The following is a 20580-nucleotide window of genomic DNA, read 5'->3' as shown; positions in this document are numbered from 1 at the left end:
GTGCTTAGTGGTTTTTTATTCAGTCAACCTAAAACAATGCCTCCTTTCATCATTACCTGCCTTTTCTCGGTCTGCAGCATGGCAGTGCAATTGACCAAGAGGTGCTTTGGCAATCGGAGTTCTTTTCCAGTTGGTCAGGGCTCCTTTTCTCTTTCCCTCCTTCCTGAACTGCAGAGCATCGGCCAAGACACTGCTGTCACATCAGGAGGGGCAGAGGGTTTGCTAGGATCATGGTCCTCTCAGCTTTGTGCCTTAGAAGCACCTCCTGAAGCCTGGGGTTGGTGTGGAGACCTGACATAAGGAAAAAGACTTGGGAGGGCCTATATCTGGCTCTTCTCCCACTGCTGCCATAAAAGATTCAACAAAACTGACGGGATGATCTGAGCTGCTTCATTGCCACCAAACTATACCCTTGAGTTTGTTTTTTCTTTGAGTGATCTCGTGAGGCCAGTGTGGGCCTCTGTCTTGGTTAATGATAATTATCCTCTAACAGCAGCTGGATATGGTGGCTTGGTGCAACTTTTTGACAAAGAAAATTAGGCTCTGAAAAACATTTCTCATCAGAAACTGTAAGTATATTAAAATGCATTTAAAAGTTACTTCTGGGAAACATATTAAATAGGTCAATCATTTAATCATTTGTTAAATGTCAAACTCTATAAAATCATGGTATAATGTCACCCTGACATAAAGCAACATCAAAATTAGTGCATCATCTATAAAGTGAAGTATCATTTGCCTTTAAGTGACAAATTCTACTGCCAAAAAATACCATTATACTTCTAATAAGTGACATTCATTTTAATAGACCCTACAAAAATACAATATTTTCAATGTCCCCATAAAACATTTAACTTACAAATATTATTCTCAGAGCTTCAGTGACATCAATATGGGATACTACTGTGAAAATCCTATAGAGGACTTGAAATACTAGTGTGTAAAGTAAATTTATTATATGTGTATATATATTAAAAAGAGCTATGTGGAAATATGAGAGAGAATTCATACAACCAACTTTGGGAAATTATTCTAAAATTTCAAATTAACATTTTAATCAAATTAATGATAAATATATCAAAGAAATGTGTTTAAAGGATTAGAAAATGAATTTATTTTTTATTGAGGAAAACAGTTCTAATGTAAAAATAACTAAGTCCATATGAACTATGCTTGTCTTCTTCTCCAGGGAGACAAAATTCAGGATTTTATATACTTTGAAACTTTTTTGAAACAAAAGTATTTTCTCTATTTCTGCCCACAAAAACAGGCATCAAAATGAATACTACAGGTAGACTATCGCTCTGAGAAATTATATTTGAAGTTTCATATTTAAATACCAAAGTTTTTAAATCTCCCACATCAACTTTCTAACAGCAGTCTTTCTTAATGATAAATTTTATCAATCCCCAAAACTCATTTCAAAGTATTTAAAAGTAGCAAATTAGAGAAAGCAACACACAAATAAATTCCACATTTACAAGTAAAGAAATCACAAGGGCTACAGTTTATAATCAATATAAACTTGAAAGAAATAAAGCAATACTTTCCTGCCACCCATCATCCACTGCTTAAATTTGTGGTGAAAAGATTTACCTATAATGACCTTTAGTCTGTGTTTTAACTCTGCAGATTCTGTAATTAGCTAAAGGCATTGAATAAATTAGTTCGTCCTAGTTTTATTCAGGTCCCAGAGATAAATGGCTAATTTATGAAATATTTCACTCTGTTTTATGAGAATTTAGCAAATGAATATGGAACCAAATATAAACACTTTATACCATATGTACAGTTACTTTCATAAGGCATTATCATGTAATTTTTATTGAAAAAGAGTCAATATAGTAAAGTCTTATTTTAAGATATATTTTCTTTCTCAATCCGAGATGTTTAGTTTATGAAAATATTGTTTTGCTCTATATTCTTTTTTTGTGTATATGCCAACATACACCTTGTGCTAGAAATATTTTATGGGAATTACAATTCTTCATATTTGTATTTTCTATATAAAGGCAGATACAACATTGAGGCAGTGTTTCTGATGGAGAGCAGAATTTGTAAAGAGCTTGTGTGTGCTTCCGTGCTTCCAAAATCATATGAAATCCACTTTGAGAAGAAACTTATTTGGTTAAAAACAAACAAACAAACCAACAACAACAACAAAAAAAACTGCACCAATGCACAGCCAGAGGCTGATAATTAAAACTAATACATAACTACATGAACATCATATTTATATAGTTAACATTTGTAAGGATGATCAGTGCTAACATATAGTATTATACATTTGGCACTAATGTTTGCCATTGGTCCAGCAATTGGCAAAATTTGTCTCTATGTATAAATTTATTTTTGAACATTAGGTCTGGCTAGACGTTATCTTCACTATTTATAAAAAATATTCAGACAGTAAGCTCACGTTGAATAACTAGGTCTACTGTGTTCTGGAAACTCTTCAGTAGCAATACAGCTTTTTCATGTTCCATATGTACAAAACTATGTCCATTTGCCTGTAAATATGCAAATAAAACAGGGCAATCAATGCAAGACATTTGTTTATCACTTAATCACAATTTCCAATCATAAGAGTCAAGGGAGTATTGAGCAACCAAAAGTTATCAGTTTAAAAATTCACAATAGAATTGCAATTGTGGAAACAACTAATTAATTTCACCCAGCTTCAACTCTATTAATTCAACAAATGTTTTTCAAGTACCTAGCATGTTCTACCTAGGACCGTCCTTGTGTAGTCTTAGCCACTGTGCCAGCTGCAGAAACGCACCGGTGAAGAACAGACATTCTTGAACTACAGCACGAGTTCAGTTTTGTTGTTCTGATTTGTTTTGTTTTTGCAGGAACTTAGTTGAGACAGTTCTGAAGTGCCCACAGGACCGCTGCCTTCTTGTTATAAATCACTGATACAAACCCATCTGCATGGTCAAATATTTCAGTCATGCAAAACATGACAAATCTTATTTTGACTCACTTGAAAGTTCTTAGCTGGTACATTTTTATATTAAAGAGATCATTTTTACTCCCCCCATTGTTAAATGCAGGTATATCCATGATCTACAACAGTGGTTCTCAATCCCATCTAGATTGCTAAGAGATCCATCCCTTAGGGATAAGGTACACTGACATTAGTGACAGTGGACATGCCCACCATTCTTCTAGTCAAGATGCCTCAGTCTATGCAATCAAAATTCATTTTTAAGCACAATTGGCTTAAGGTTACATTTTCAGGATTCAAACGTGCTATTGTTCGATACTTATTTCACAAAATGGATGTGCTTCTCTGTAGTGAGTGCTCATGGGTCTTTGGTTTTCCTCTACATTAAATTGCAGATTTTCTTGATTGGAATGAATTTTATTATTAATAGAGAGAGAAGTGGATCCCATAAAGCTTTGCTGTCATGAAGGCCAAAGTAAAAGACAACCTTATTGAAACGTGGAAACTGAATGACTGACAGATATGTAACTGTTCTCCTGTAGTCTGAGACTCAGCTGATTTGGAAGAGCCAGCCCAATTGGCTGCTTGGCAAAGTACAAGTAATAGAGCCAGCTAGTTGGCTGATTTTTTTTTTTTCAATTTTCAGTTGACTGATACTAATTTGGGGCACCCATTGCATTTGTGATTCTACATTTTTATGCTTCCTTAAAATATGATTAATTTAATTTCAAATAACCGCTCATTTAAGGTATTTCACACCTTTGGGTTTTTTGACTTTAAAACAGCAGCACACCTCTAGCAATACTGTATAATCTTTATAACTTAGGTGAAAGTTGTCTGTTTAATTTATTACTAGTTCATTAAAATTGGTTGGTTAAAGACATGATAAAGAAGGCCCTAAAATAATTGATTTTTTAAAAAACCATAGTACATCTCTGAATAAGAAAAATACTAGGAAACAAAAACGTAAACTCATGGAAAAATATGTACAAATTTATTTTAAATTAAAGAATATTTCTCTCTCTATATATATTATTTAATAACATTTACTTAATGCTATCAGAGTTGGCACTGCCTGTTGCCGTGGCAGGTAATAGCAGCTGAGAAGAATTTTTGTGTGTGTTCACAGCCCAAATTTCTTGCTTTAATTTATGGTAAAAACCAGACAACTGGGTTCATTTGATGTTATTTGATCAGATGGTGAAGTGGAATAGAGAATAGCATATGGTACACTCCGCTTTTTACTCTCCTGTTTCTGACATCAGGAAAGTAGCAAACTTGGGTGAAATATAGTATGTTTATCCCACTATACTTTTGAAGGTGATACTAACTACTTTAATGTCGTTAATTTGACCAAAATTTAAATACCTTAATTTAAAATTTAACTAATAATGGAATTCTTGAATGTCAAATCTTAAAAATAACTCGAGTTGTGAGTGCTCAGATTTCTCTAGCTGCAGACTAAAAAACTAGAATTGCAATGAACTCAAATTCACTGAGAACTTTCAGGGACTTGTTCAAAGTTTAAATATTTCATTGTCTGGGGAGAAGGAATGCTCTAGTATTTGGAGCCCATGAATGGTATATTGTCCAGTATCAGATCTGATCATGGTTTTAGAAACTATTGTCACAAAATAATAGGGCAAAAGTGGTGCGAAACTCAGCCAATTGATCCTAGTTGTTAGTTTTGAATGGTACTTTTATTAAAAGATCTTTGAAGTAGGATGGTCCACATTCACCACCTTGATTTTTTTTTCCCAGAAAAAAATGTCTGTTATATGCTGACTGCACCCAAGGCGTTGTGCCAGGCACTGGGGATAGAAAGTAAGGTAGATGAAATAGGAGGCTTCCCTCAGACACGACCCCCCAGAAGGGGAAACAGCCATGGACATAACTAAAAATAACTTGCATGTAGTAAGCACTCAGCAAATGTATGCTGAATTGAATTAGCATCAGAAGAGAGAAAGAATTAGCGTCGTTCAGAAGAAGGAAGAGAAGAGGGACAATATCCAAGAAAGCTGTTTCTCTGAGGAACTTAACAAAAGAGTTTCTTGGTACTCACACCCGGCTAGTGTGATTAGCAAGAGATCACAAGTCCTTGTCTAGTCTCAAGCCTGGAGTCTCCTCCAGCCATGGGCAGAATGGTTGACCATTTCAAGTGAATTCTGCAACAGTCCATGCAGGGAGAAGAGTTGATTCACGTACGTAATCATTTTTGTGAGAATTAAAAAATAAAAAATATTTATGAATTTAGACGACTTTAGCGTAAGAAGCAACCATAAAAATAAGCTAATGTGTAGGTAAGGTTAACTCATAGATCTTTTCTTCCAAAGGAAGAGAGAAAGCCCAATATGTAAAACATTTAAACAGACCTTTCTGGATAGAGAGACTGAGAGCATGAGAGAGCCAGGGAGAGAGGTGAGAGTTGGAGTGGGGATTATGCCCATAGACCAGTTTGCTTGCCAATACCTTCCAACCCCATGGTTTTTATTATTATTTCTCTCAGTACTGAAATAATAAGACTACTATTGCTTTCAGTAATTTGAACTGACATTTCATTGATTATGATAAAATAATGAACATTTTTCTCCTTAAAATTGTTACTATAGCGCCTCCTAACATAATTATGGTCTTTTACAGTGGTTGCAAGGCCGTAATTTAGATTCCTATCAGGTTTAATTTAACTTATTTAAAAAATAATAGTGGAAATAATATTTAGTCCTAAATTAGAATATACAGAAATGCTGAATTTCTTTTTCTCACAGTTTTAACTCTAGCTTAATTGAGTTTTTGGAGCCATTTGTGAACCTTCTCTCTCAAAAGTAGAATATCTGCTAGAGCAGTGCCAGGAGAATTGAGAGGAAATAGATTAAAAAGGAGAAAGCTTTTAGGGTAGAATCTATAAATTTGGCACCTGATCAAACAAAGGAATAAGAAACAAACAGGAATCAAATTGTGATGGCCTTAACAGAAAATGGACACCCTGGTGGAACAGCAAAGCTTAGTTGGGAAGACAATGGAGTTTGTGGTGCGGAGGATGTATGCAAGGGAAATGTTGATCATTATTTAGAAAGAAGAGATTGGAATTCAGGAAGGAGGTCAGAGTGGCAGCATTAGCAAAGAGGTAAGGTTGTATTGCAGCTTGGTATTCCCCACATGAAAGGCTGAGAGATTGATCAGAAAATAAGTTTAAAGGGAGCATGTGAGTGAAGGGAAATCTGACTAGGGGAGCAGGATATGATTGCAGGCAGCTTTGGAATGTAGAGCAGAAATGAAAGCTAGTGTTTGCTGTCTGTGGGCCTGGGCAACCAGGAAAGTCTGTCTGCAATGAGGGAGGGAAAGGTGACACAGGTCCTAAAGGATGGGGATTCTTAGGGGGACCAATGCACTGAGGGGACAGAACAGGAAACCTGGTTCCCGAGAAATCCAGGCAGGAGGAGAGCAGGGAAGAGTCATCCTGAAGGGGAGTATGGTAGAGTGCTCATAAGAGAGCAGGGAATCCTAGAGAATCAAGTACTTTCTAGTGGCCCCAATTAAGCCTAACTTTGTGTAGCACAGAGGAAAGAACAGGGAAAAGACACGGCCAGGCTAACTCTGGCCTCGAATCCGGGTTTGTTTCAGAACCACAGTTCAGTTTCTGAGTCAAGGCTAGGGAGGCCCTTTGTATGACTTAGCTTTTAATATAAAATCAAAGCCTCAGCTTTCAGTTTTCATGCTGTATAAGTACAAATGAGAATTGGAAACACAAGCAGAGAGCTGATTTCCCAGAAGAAATAAGCAGACTGATAAATTAGATCACCGAGTCAAACAAACATTAGGACTCTATCTGTAATTCCAGTCCCCCTAAATGTTTTGGGTCTAAACCAGAGCTTTGGTGAACCTCAAGAGGCCGGCTTAAAAGACCACAGCTAGCGACTGCCTGGGAATGGCTTCAAAATAACAGAAGGAGTCTGGGAGATCAGAAAGCATGTCATTCTGGAAAGTTATTAAATATCAAATGAATTAATATATGTCAAATGCACAGGACACCCTATACCTGCTCAATCAATAAATGTTAGCTTCTACTATTAATGTTACTTCACTATTCCTTTCCTGAAATTAAGAAATATAATTTTCATTAAACCTTGAGAATAGAAGGACAAAATGCCAGAGGAAAAAACTTCTGTTTCTTGTTTAGTTAAGCCTAACTTTTTAAAAAGAGGAAAATGTAAAGATCAGAGAGGTTACATGAAAGATCCAAGCTCACACAGCTAATGGCTTTGTGGGAACTTACATCGCAGAGGTCAATGATCTTTCCTCTTGACACAATTTGTTTCACTGAGTGTTGTGAGGTTGTAACAAATGTATTAGTTTCATTAAAAAAATTCACTTTTTAATATGAATTCACTATCTCTTGCTATGGAACATTATGTTAGGCCTCAGGCCAAGGCGGGCAATGACAGAGGGAGTTTGAAGAGGGGTTTGAATGGAAGAAGATAATCTCAGTTCCAGGGAACCATTTTCCATTCAGAGAAATTGAATTTATATTGTTTGTTGAAGTGAATATGGCTATCTGGCTTACATCTCCAGCAGTTCAAACAGGGAATCAAATAATCATGTCACTGCATCTGAGTAGGGCTTTTCCAATTAACATGGAGACCAGAAGAATCACAATATTTCAGCCAGTAAGGTTTTCTTGTTTCATGTGTGTGAATAGAAGAGCTGAGGAAATAAAGGCTGGTACTAGGCAATATTAACTGCAGAGTATATGTTCAATGATGCTTTGAAAAAAATGCATATATTTCACATTTATGCATTTTATATTTTTATTATTATTTTTAAAAATCCTCACTTGAGGCTATTTTTCCATTTATTTATAGAGAGAGTAGAAGAGAGAAAAAGACAGAGAGAAATATCGATGTGAGAGAAACACATCGATTGGTTGCCTCCTGCACGAGCCTCGACCAGGGCCCGGGGTGGGGGAGGAGCCTGCAACTGAGGTACATGCCCTTGACCAGAATCGAACCCAGGATCCTTCAGTCCACAGGCTGATGCTCTATCCACTGAGCCAAAGAGCCTAGGGCCATTTGATATTTTGAAAAAAATATATATATATTATATTAATGCAAAAGATGAGTTGAGGAATACATGCTAAATTAATAAAATTTTAAAATATATTGCCACATTTAACTACATATATGTTTTATGTAAACACAGTTTACCATAGATTATAATAGAATGTGTGCAATTTTGAGGAAATTGCAAGTAATGAACAATGGGAAATAAATGAATGGCTTATTAAGTCAAGATGAAGTTAATAAGAAAACAATCCATGAAAGAAAATATATTCTGAGAATGTTATCCTTTGAAAACATGTAATTAATGGGTTTCTGGCTTTAGCTGGTTTGAAAATGTAAAGGAATATTTTACTATGATCTTCGTTATCTATAGAAGATGTCTTTCCTTATTTTAATTCCACTTGACATCTGTGCCACACATGCCTTTTTAGTCACTCTTTTCCATGATTTAGACATGAAAAGATTAGGGGTTAATGAAATTAATATTTATTATTCCAACAAAAAGTGGAACTTTGCAATTACAGCTCCAGTTTACTGTAAAACACACTTGTTTCTGGATTTCATCCTCCTGGTCCTTCCTGGATTTATCTTTGATTTCTTTCTGGTAAATGTTTTGATAAGTGAATAAATTATGGAGTTTTATTTATACTGCAGATATTCTCCAGAGTCCAGATGATGCTGTCACTCTCCTAGGAATTCTGCCGTATCCTTATTATTCAAAGTTCTAAACTTAAAAATGAGTCTCTGAGAAAGCTTGGCTACAGTGTTGGTGAGGTTATCCAATAAGAACAGCATGACTCTTTTTAGAATCCAAAAAAGATACATAGACTAGATTAGACACATAGACATGTGATTTTTGTTTGATTTAAACTCACATTCAAGGGACAAACATTTAAAGGGCCAGTGCACATGTATTTTGTACGTTAGATATACATTAATACATTAATAACTTGCACTTTGTATGCCTAAAGCTCTTGAGATGAGGAACAACTGAAAATACAGAGCTATAAGGGCAAGCTTTCATGTTGTCAAATCCTGACAGCCTGGCATTATCAGAAACAGTGGGAATCTTAGATAATTATGTTTTACATTTACTACCTGGAATTAATTCCCACTTCAGAATTTTAATCTGTTAGAATATTCTCCTTAAATATTAGGATAAATTTAGGGCTGAGTGTACTGCATAATCAATACTACAATGATTCTATGCCAAGTCATTAAATTTTTTTTTTTACTTTCTATAAGATATCTGAACTACAGGACTTAAAATCTTAGAGCGTTCACATGAAAAATTTATATTGCTCTCTTTATAGTGCACTTTTTAAAAATGAGAAAGTTTGAAGTCTTTAGTGGCTTTTACTGTAGCATTAAAAAATCTTAATAGAATAAAACACAGATATGAATTTTTCTTCTGTCTTAAGTGCACACATGTACTGTGGCTTGAATGTTTCATGAATTCAGGCTCAAAAAAGACAAGTTAGAATAGACTCAACTGAAGACTTCGCGAATTATTTGTGTAGTAATGCAGATATAGAACTGATAATAAATAAAGATATTTACTTGGTTATCTGTTCTGATTTTAGAATATCTACTTTCTACGTATCAAACGTGTTGACTGAACATCTCTAAGAAATGAATTCCCTACCTTGGTTTGCAAAGCAGTTTTCTGACGAGCTACACTTTATTCCTTTTACTTCTGCCAAGAAAAGAATAACTGTAAAAATCAGCGTCTCATTTTCAGAGGGCTCTTTGTAGCCAGATTGCTGTCTGTTTTGGTGAAAAGCTAGGTCTTAAAAAGAAGACAGAGTAGGAGTTCATTTCATTAAATGTTTGATAGTCAGCTCTTTCCTGTCTCTCTTCCTCCTTCGTTTTCTGCTCTGTGTAATTTTGGGCTTGTCTACCTTCTGGACTAGGCTGTGTAGAGGCAGGGACTTTGTTACAGCCCCCATTACATTGTTCACGTGGACATTTAATGTATATTTTCCAAATAAATAAATAAATAGAAAATGTGATGACTATGATGCCATCAGTAAAATTTGCTACAGTAGCGTCAGGCATTTGTAATTTAAGAAGTTCAAATAAGTTATTTAACCTCTGCCAACAATATATATCTTGCAGGTTTGTTGCATGATATAAATGAGATCATATAGGTATTTAATTAATATTATTTTAATTTCAGCCAAATTATGGAAGTTAGAGCCAGCCTAATGAACCTAATTTGTTTTTGACTTTCGTGTTTTACTTAATACCATGTCATTGTTTTGATTTGCAAAAAGTTCCATATTTCTCAATTTTTAAAAAAAGTAATCCATGCTGAACTTTATAGATTAGAATAAAATGAAATAATAAAGATATGCAGTGAAACTCTGGCATATAAAATCATATACATTATTTAAACTTATTTTTGGTTGTCTTCTAATGGAACTGTATTTTAAAAAAATCCAGTTCCTCAAATGTATTATATCATTACTAGAGGCCCAGTGCATGAAATTCGTGCATGAGGGGGTGTGTCCTTCAGCCTAGCCTGCACCCTCTCCAATCTGGGACCCCTCGAGGAATGTCCGACTGCCCATTTAGGCCCGATCCCGGTAGGATCAGGCCTAAACAGGCAGTCAGACATCCCTCTCACAATCCAGGACTGCTGGCTCCCAACTGCTTGCCTGCCGGCATTCCTGATTGCCCCTAACCGTTTCTGCCTGCCAGCCTGATCACCCCCTAACCACTCCCCTGCCAGCCTGATTGATGCCTAACTGCTCCTCTGCCAGCATGTTTGCCCCTAACTGCCCTCCCCTGCAGGCCTGGTCACCCCTAACTGCCCTCCTCTGCAGGCCTGGTCCCCCCCAACTGCTCTCCCCTGCAGGCCTGGTTCCCCCAACTGCCCTCCCCTGCAGGCCTGGTCCCCCAATTGCTCTCCCCTGCAGGCCTGGTTCCCCCAACTGCCCTCCCCTGCAGGCCTGGTTCCCCCAACTGCCCTTCCCTGCAGGCCCGGTCACCTCCAACTTCCCTCCTCTGCCAGCCTGGTCACCCCTAACTGCCCTCCCCTACAGGCCTGGTCACCCCTAACTGCCCTCCCCTGCAGGACTGGTCACCCCTAACTGCCCTCCCCTGAAGACTTGATCAACCCCCAACTGCCCTCCCTTGCAGGCCTGGTCCCTCCCAACGGCCCTCCCCTGCTGGCCATCTTGTGGTGGCCATCTTGTGTCCACATGGGGGCAGGATCTTTGACCACATGGGGGCAGCCATCTTGTGTGTTGGAGTGATGGTCAATTTGCATATTACTCTTTTATTAGATGGGATAAACAATAACTTCTCTGAACACTAAAAGTCAAATGATCACTGCACACCCCCCACCCCCACATGCCAGGGTCCCCTTACACACTTGCCTCCCAACCTTTCTGTTATTTTTAACTTTTAACCAGCAAATAAGATCAAATATAGAAAAGTGTTAACTTATTTGGCCTTGTTGGGGAATGCTTTAGTGACATTCCCAAATATCTTAAGTTTATTCTTTAAGGGTCTCACACTTCATTTTAACCATAACAAAAATTTCTCACCCTTTACTTTTTATAGCTTTTGGGAGGAGAACTTTTATTTATTTATTTTTAAAAACATATTTTTATTGATTTCAGAGAGGAAGGGAGAGGGAGTGAGAGATAGAAACATCAGTGATGAGAATCATTGATTGGCTGCCTCCGGCATGCCCCCCCCCCCCCCCGCCAATAGGGATCAATACCGCAGCTAGGCACATGCCCTGAGTGGGAATTGGACTGTGACCTCCTAGTTCATAGATCGTCCCTCAACCACTGAGCCATGTCAGCTGGACCTAGTAACATTTTTTATGACCCATGTGCTTTCACTTGTTCTCTCTCACTCTTCTATAATTCAACTGCACAGAAAGTGAGGCTAGGAGGGTCAACTCTCCCAGCACAGTGCTCTTTCCTTTTGCCATGCTGTCTTAAAGCAACATGACTTACTAACCACAGAAAGTCATTTGAATATGCTCATTATTTATAGTCTCTATTCTGGGAAGATGAATAGTAAAATGACAGAAAAATCATGTGAATATGTTTTATTAACCCAAAATGTTTTAACTGACACTATCCTTTAAGAAATTAATGGGTAAAAAGAGTTACATAAAAAGAGATAACTCCTATTTAATAAGTAATGAGTTTAGGGGAGATTTGGGAAAGGTCTATCTATTTTGCTACTCATATCTCTTCTGTTATTTGCTATCAGGTTAGACAAAACTCACTAAGGGGGCTCATTCATTGCTTGTTGTTTTTTTGTTTTTTCCTCTTTTACCTTAATTTTCCAGGTTGTACATTGTCATTAAAGCTTGTAAATAAATTTGCTCCAGTGAGGACATGTTCTATGATTTTGTAAATGAAAGATAACTCACTGGTATATACCCATTCTTTTCTGGTGTTCTTTAAGAGCCAATCTATATAATAAAAGCCCAGCGACCATTACGGCGAAATGACCAGAACAACCGGTCGCTATGATGCACACTGACCACCTGGGGGCAGATGCTCAATGCAGGAGCTGCCCCCTGGTGGTCATTGTGCTCCCACAGTGGGAGTGCCATTCAGCTAGAAGCTGGGCTCACTGCTGGAGAGCACAGTGGCGGTGGTGGGAGCCTCTCCCGCCTCTGTGGCAGTGCTAAGGCCAAGTGGTAAGGAGCGAGCAGGTGGGTGGTAAGGAGCGAGCAAGGGGTCCCAGATTGTGAGAGGGTGCAGGCTGGGCTGAGGGCCCCCTACCCACACGAATTTCGTGCATCAGGCCTCTAGTAACATTATAAATAGAAAAAAATATAACTCTCCCTCTTAGCAGCTGATTTTGACATTTATTTCAGTTTAGAATTAGTCATTCTTATTTCTTTCAGAAAGTATAATTGGCCACTTGTGCTTTTCAACTGGTATGACTGAAACTCTAACTGTAATACTTTATTTGAATTAAGGTCTATGTGCATTTTTCTTTTACTGAATGGAATTTGAATTTATTGTACTAGATGCAAATGAGTTCTATAGCAAAAATAAAAATCTTACATCCTCGATAGTCATTTGTGAAGAGAAGAGACATCCTGATGCAGTTTTTCTGCAGTATTTTTGGCTTTCAATTGATTTGGCTAATAAGTCCTTATTTCTTGCATTAGGACTGCATTCCTCTGAATACTTTGCTGTGGCTGTATAATGCTTAGGGACTAGAAGTACTTAACTTCCATGTCCACACCTATAACTCTTCTAGAATTTTATAGCCAGAAAAGTGGATTCTAACCCTACAGCTAGACACTAACTTAATTCTAATTTTCCTTCTGCAGTATATCTCAGTATCTCTATCTCTGTCTCTGTCTCTATCTCTATCTCTCTCTCTATCTCTGTCTCTGTGTCTCTATCTCTGTCTCTATCTGTATTTATAGGTAAATATAACATATTTATATCCATTTGTGTATATTCCTTTTCTGAATTTAGAGAGAAAATTATTTCTTTTGCTACTTGTCATGGATGAAGGCAATTCCTCAACTTGTCTCAAGCTATTGAAAGCTACTCTAGCTTGGCTGGTGTGGCTCAGTGGTTCAGCATCAACCTATGAACCAGGAGGTCACAGTTGGATTCCTACACATGCCTGGGTTGCGGGATCAATCTCCAATAGGGGGCTTGCAGGAGGCAGCTGATTAGTGATTCTTTCTCATCATTGATGTTTCTATTTGTCTCTCCTTCTTCCCTCCTCTCTCTGAATTCAATAAAAATATATTAAAAAAAATTAAAAATAAAAGAAAGCTACTCTAATTGGTCAGAGATCTGAGGTTCACCAGCCACATTTTTTTAAGCCTCTAAAATTCAAAATTATTTCTCTGAGATTCAATAGAGAAGAAAACTAGCCATTTCCTCGCTAGATGAACAGCAGCGTTCACCAAGTGTTATAGAGTTATGTTGTTAGTTTATTGGTGGCCATTTTTCATGGAAAGTGATAAAATTATTAAACAGTTAAATTTTTGAGCTGGAGGCACATCAGATATGTCAGTCATAGTTCACTTTGCACATAATGAATGCGAGTCCCATGGACATGATATAAAATGCTGAAGATTAATGGTCTAGTTAGGAGACCCAAAAGTATAGAACTTTCAGGATAAAGCAGTAAAGAAAAATTTTAGAATATTTTATGTATCTTTTTGCTTTCCATGTTTCAGCTCAAAAGACCAACTGCTGGTTTGCTCTTCTGCCTGCCTGGAATAAACTTGGCCCTGCTGGACGGTATTTCTGCTGTGAGACTGCCACAGGTTGGAGCAGCCCTTAGTCTTTACAGAGAAATTTCACTTTTGAAAAACTGACTTTTCATAATCTTGATAGTTAAAAATATTTCTGAGAATAAAATGTCCAGGCAATCACACACACCCTGGGTTATATAGGGGTTTTACTTTTGTAGGGCCTTCTGAGAGAGTTCAGTAACTAGAAGACAGAAGATTCCTCAGAGCTGAGTTGAGTGGGGCCTTTGCATTTTTGTAACTGTGTTTGCAAAGCCAGTAAAAACATGAATCTTAAATAGATGATACTTAAGAGCCTTTCCATGTGATGTAGGAAATGATTAAGCACCTTGTATATGGGAAGAAGGGCAAATAAAGCAAAATGGATGAGGTTATACCAAGCATTTACTTAAGTGTTTACTGGACTGACCCTTTTGTGATATGCAGAGCTTTAAGTTAGAGCATCTTTTTCCATCATACAATAAATTTTAAAAAGTCACCTTATATACAGCCACTCTCTACTCTCCCTACTCAAACAGTTGAGTAGGGAGAGTACAGAGATAAAACCATGTGTTTCACGGATTCAAATAGTAACCATGCGTTTCACAGACTCAGATAGTACGTTTACTGTTGAAAAATTAAATATGGACCATCTAAAGATCTCCCTCATCTAAAGTCACATACATATCCTATTTGGGTACTTCATTTCTCTTACATATAAATTGATAACTATACATAGATTATGTATCAATTTTCTTACATTACCGAACAAAATCATTCATGGAACAAAAGTGTGCAGAACAGCTACCAGGTGCTGGATACTGGGATATAGGATTCTATCAGACTAAGTTGGCTTCTGACCTATCTCTCAACCCAAAACAATAAAGGAAAATAAGAAATCTAAGGAGTCATTTAATTCAATGACTTGAATCATGTAATTCAAGTCAGTAAACTTAATAACAGGGTTACATATTTGTTTCAATGTTGGCATTTTAATGCATTGCTTTTTGTCTGTCTTACCTGAAGGATCTTATCGCCTGGCTGCAGCAGGTTGGATGCTGGTCCATCAGGCTGAACCCTAGTAACAAAGATACCCTATAAGTCAGAAGTAACAGAGGTTAGGATTCTATGATCAAGAACTAGGTCTACTAAAAAAACTTCTCATTAATATAAAATACAGTGAAAAAATATTAAAAACAGTTTATACATGTAAACTTCAAAGATTATTATAGTATTTTAAGTAAGGCACCACTCTCCAAGTCAACTTTAGGAAAAACAACATCTTTACTTGCACAAAAGACGTTCATTTTGTTTTTAAAGTGTACTTCTGAGTTATAAATTAATTTCATTGCACATTCTTAATTTCTTTCTCAAATCATTTGAAATATGGTGCTAACCATATTTTGTACAACTTCTAAAATTGTCTTGAGTTATTCTGCATTGAACATGTCTCCCATTTGATATATTGTAAATTCAATGTGCACTTCAAAAACCTTACTACAATTACATACAAGTACTGGCTTATCTTAATGAATGTTACTTTGTATGTTATTGAGATTATTAAATATAAAATGCATATGAACAAATTAAACATAAGAAAACTTCAACATGCATATAAAATATACAGTGTATGTTCACATCGTTACAAAACTTCTATATTGATTAATTTAGTTTATAAAAAAGTCAAATTAAAATTTAAAAAATCTTTATTGCTGAAAGTATTACATATGTCTTCCCTTTTACCCCTTCTAGCCTGCCCCCATTCCCCACCTCAGGCCTTCACCACACTATTGTTTGTGTCCATGGGTTATCAAATTAAATTTTTTGATCTTATATATAAAACAAAAACATTCACATGCTAGGCCGTGACTGATTGCTAGTGTTATAGAGATGTACAGAATATAGTTTTGCCTTCAGTGAGCTCACAATATAGTGGAGGAAAACTCAAGAAAACCACCAATTACAAAACAGTGCAAGTGCTGTGACAGAAGTACAATAAATTATCAAAGAAGTTACACCTAACTGATCCTTAGTGTGCTGGGGCTCTGAAAGGAGGACATACCTGGCAGCTGAATCACGGAGGACTAATAAAATGCATCCCCAAGGATCAGGGGAGGAAGGGTATTCCAGATTGCAGGGGCACCACAAAGGTAAAGTTACATTCAAGAAACTGCAAATAGTTCTATTATGACTGGCATGGTGGAAGGGTGCCAGTGCATGGGGTTGGGAGCGTGGGAGAGAATCAAGCTACAAAGCACATTGGGGCCAGATGAAGATGGACCTTTATTAGTGTGGGGAGCTACTGAAGTATTTCAAGCATGATAGTGACAAGTTCTGAAGAATGAACTGATGAATGGATAAACAAAAGGTATACATCAAGCATGTCAAACTTGCGAACCACAGCGAATATTTTTGCGGCCCAGCCAATATAACGGTATGTAAGAAACATTTTAATAAAAATTTCATAACTTAATTTTTACAATATCCTGTTATACACAATTATTAATAATGAACTACAACTTCGCTAATGACTGATTACTATAGTCGTGTTGCATTCATTTGCCTTACATGTTTTATGTGCAGGCACACTGTTTCTCTCCACTAATACTGGCAGCGAATATTTTAGCAGCCAATTGCCACATCGTTAGTTTTGGGCTGACTTGTTTGTTGTGTGCAACTGGAAATATTTCGCTTTCGAAGAACAAGAAAAATAGGTTTATTTGCATTATGCTTACTAATTTGTGCAGTTATTCAGTGTCTGGTAAGTTAATGTTCAAGAAAAATACTAATTTTTATTAAAATGTTCTATTGTTTTATGCTAACAATTACTCATTTATTTCAGCCCTTTGTAATCAGCATGTCTCTATTGAAACAAACATACGTTTCTATGAAAATTGAAGCTTTTGTTTTTTTGTGGCCCACATAAACTGAAACCTTGTTTATTTTGCCCATGTTAGCCTTTGAGTTTGATATGCTTGCTATACACCTATTCAGTGGACTATTATTTGTCAGTAGAAAGGAAGGATGTTCTGGCAATATGGATAAACCTCAGAAACATGCTGAGAGAAGCTGGTCACTAAAGGCCATTTATTATGATTCCACTTATACGAAATGTTAAGAATAGGCAAATGCATAGAAAAGGAAAGCAGATTTGAGTTTTCCAAGGGCTGGGGAGCAGGGGACTTGGGAGTGACAAGGTGTACAGCATTTTTGTTGAGTAATAAAAATGTTCTGAAATCAGATAGTGTAATGGTTGTACAATTCTTTGAATATGCTAAAAACCACTTAATTGTATACTTCAAAAGAATGAATTTTATAGCATATGAATTAGACCTCAATGTAACTGTTGTTGTTTTTTAAATTCTTAAGAACTATTAATCAAATAGAAAACAATATTTTAATATCCTTGCCTATTATTTAGAAAATCATCTCGTTTGCTGATCCGTAACCTAATGACTCTCACTTAAACCCATTGCAGTTGAGTATGTGTGTATGTAAATGATTTAACAAACTTCCACATGTGTCTTCATTTAGGATTTCAGGTCTTTAGGAAATGTACTCATTTAAGGCTTTCGAATGACTTTTATCTTTCTGATTTTAATCTCTTTTCCTTCATATCTATATATATAAAAGCCTACGTGACCATTACAATGGAACGATCGGTCGCTATGACATGCACTGACACCTCAAAACACAATGCAGGAGCTTCCCCCAGCCCACAGGCCCCAATCGCTGATGGGGCCTGCTGGCCAACCTCCTGGTCCCTCCCCCTGGCCTGCAGGCCCCGATCACCTGATTGGGGCTGGGCCCCCAGGCTGGGATGGGGAACCGGGGGTGGGTTGTGGTGGATGTGGGCGGTGAGGGAAGAAGGAGGCAGGGAGGCAGGGAACCTGATCAGCCCTGATCGCTGGCCAGCCTAGGGACCCCACCCATGCATGTATTTCGTGCACTGGGCCTTTAGTTTAAGATGAATCTACAGATTGGCATCAAAACCTTTAGAAAACTACATAACTTTAAATCTATTAATTCAACTTCTAGAACTTATCTTGAGGAAATAACTGGACAAATATGCAACACACATTTATAATATGTTCATCATAGTAGTATTTGTAACAATAAAGTTACAAACCACACCTAAATGTCTAATAACAGGGGATTGATGAAATAATAAGTGATGATAAATCCATATAATAGAATAATATGTGGTCATTAAAAAATGAAGTCCTAGATGGCATGAACAGAAGTGCACTAGTGCTCAGTGAAACAAGCAGTGTAAATCCCCATGTGGGGTGGGGCAAAAGAAGTTTACAGTTGTGAGTATATGAAAGTTTATTCTTTGTTGTTTTCCATACAAACAACTGTAAACCTATCTTTGCCCCACCCTGTATGTTGGCTGAAATATGTTTATATGTATTTTTGTGTGGGAAAATATCTGCAAAGGTAGACTCTTAAACATTAATAGTGGCTGTAGTGGAAGACATCTTTGGGGGTGGGGATTTTTTTCTGCATGCCACATATTATAAGAAGCAGATAAGAGCATAACTCTGCAGTCAGACTGCCTATGTTCATCCTTTATAAATAGGTGACCTTTGGCAAATTAATTAACTTTTGTGTACCCCCCATCAGTAAAATGGGTATAATAATGGTATGTCTCACTCATTAGATCAAATATATACAAAATACTTAGAACAGTGGCTAGCACTTAAGGTAGGGTCAATAAATATTACTATAATATTGGGAGTCTGGAGTTGGAACTATAATCCAAGATCTGTTATCCAGTGAAGCCCACATTGAGAGTGTATGAGTCTCCAGCTACACCATGTTTATTGCCAGGAAATTTCTCTTTGCTCTCAAGCTGGAGAACATTGAAAGCCCAATGTTTGTTATTGTCCCCTTGCAGTAACAACAGATAAGAGGATTTGCATCTCTTATTTAGGAAAGGGGGTGTGAAGAGGGCGGTAAGTTCCTCCTCTCCTAGCTCATCTGTGATTTTCTAGAGGTGACTCTCAGGGGTAGTGACTCCAACTAGAGGGCTTTCTGCAGGTTCCTGGTAATTTTCAGGGCTACCTCCTTTGGTAGCTCCAAGTCAGTAGCATCAGTTTTTGTTTTTTTTTAAAATATATTTTTATTGATTTTAGAAAGGAAGGGAGAGGGAGAGAGAGATTGAAACATCAGTGATGAGAGAGAATCATTGATCGGCTTCCTCCTGCTGCCCCCTATTGGCAACTGAGCCTGCAACCAGAGCGTGTGCTCTGACCTGGAATTGAATCCACCACATTTTTTTAAAAAGTATGTTTTTATTGATTTTTAGAGAGAGAAGAAGAGAGAGGGAGAGAGGGAGAGAGAAACATCAGCATCGACCACCTGCCTCCTGCATGATCCCTCATAGGAGGATCCAGCCTGCAACAGGGCATGTGCCCTGACTGGGAATCTACCGGGGACATTTTGGTGCATGGGACAATGCTCAACAAACTGAGCCACACCGGCCAGGGCAGGAGCATCAGCTCTTTTTAGTAATGGCTTCTAGAATCTAATTAATGGCTTAGGGTATCACTGAGTGTGTTTTTCTAGTGTCTTGTACCTCAGGACCAGCACTCAGGTTCCTCAATGGCTTGACAACTCTAGGTTTTCCCTCAGCACCACCTCTAGAGGGCATCTCACAGCAGAGCCACAGGACCAGTGCTGCAGCTCTTCCTAAGTCTGGAAGTCTGTGCTCTCTCCTCAGACACCAGCATCTGGGTGTGCTTGAGCCAGACAGAGACCCATGGAACCAAAGTTAATCTAGAGAGGGCTGGCTGAATGTTACAAATAGGCATGACCTAATGCCATGTCATATTTCTTCCCCATTTTTAAGCTAGTCTTCATGCAAGTCATAAATGGTTTTTCCAAAGGCACCGGTAATGCAGTTTTACAAAGTTTTACTTTTCACAAGTAATTTTGAAAAAGGGTGCATATGAGAGGTTTTTCAGGGTGTTAAGGTCTGACCTTGTCTTACTGGTTTCCTAGCCTATACGCCGCTGGACATAAACTTTCAAGTGCTCAGAAAGTTAGTCTACAAGAACAACATTTAACATTCGAACTTTAGAGGAGAAACTTTATATGGCTTTTTAATGATGAAGGTGAATGACTGTGACAGTCTCAGCTACTGTAAATGGAGATACCAAAATAGAACTTGTCTTAAGGGAACTGCAACTGCAGTTTATGAAATATGCTTTTCTTTAAAATTCTGAAAAATCTTGGCTTTAGCTGATGCTAAGAAATTGGTTTCGAGGAAGGCCATATCTCAAGTGAAAATGGTATACCTTTTTTTTTGTTGTTGTTAATCCTCACCC

General features: G+C 37.4%; 1 protein-coding gene across 3 annotated transcripts in view; it reads right to left on the bottom strand.

The window, feature by feature from the left end:
• Positions 1–616: 616 nt before the first annotated feature.
• LRRC7 (leucine rich repeat containing 7) overlaps positions 617–20580 on the bottom strand; it is a 496684-nt gene continuing 476720 nt past the window's right edge. Inside the window, exons 25-26 of one of the 3 annotated variants that reach the window (XM_080658301.1) lie at positions 15269–15343; positions 617–2510 (exon numbers count right to left, since the gene is read on the bottom strand). In XM_080658301.1, coding sequence (XP_080514427.1) covers positions 2403–2510; positions 15269–15343 — 183 coding nt within the window. In that variant the 3' untranslated portion in view covers positions 617–2402. The remainder of the gene's footprint in view (positions 2511–15268; positions 15344–20580) is intronic. The other 2 variants (XM_080658305.1, XM_080658302.1) reach the window with 2 other exon arrangements.

The sequence above is a fragment of the Plecotus auritus genome, assembly GCF_963455305.1.
Source record: "Plecotus auritus genome assembly, chromosome: 2".
Lineage (NCBI taxonomy): Eukaryota > Metazoa > Chordata > Mammalia > Chiroptera > Vespertilionidae > Plecotus > Plecotus auritus.
Note: the sequence above shows the minus strand (reverse complement) of the source record. Positions and strands in the feature narration are given on the sequence as shown.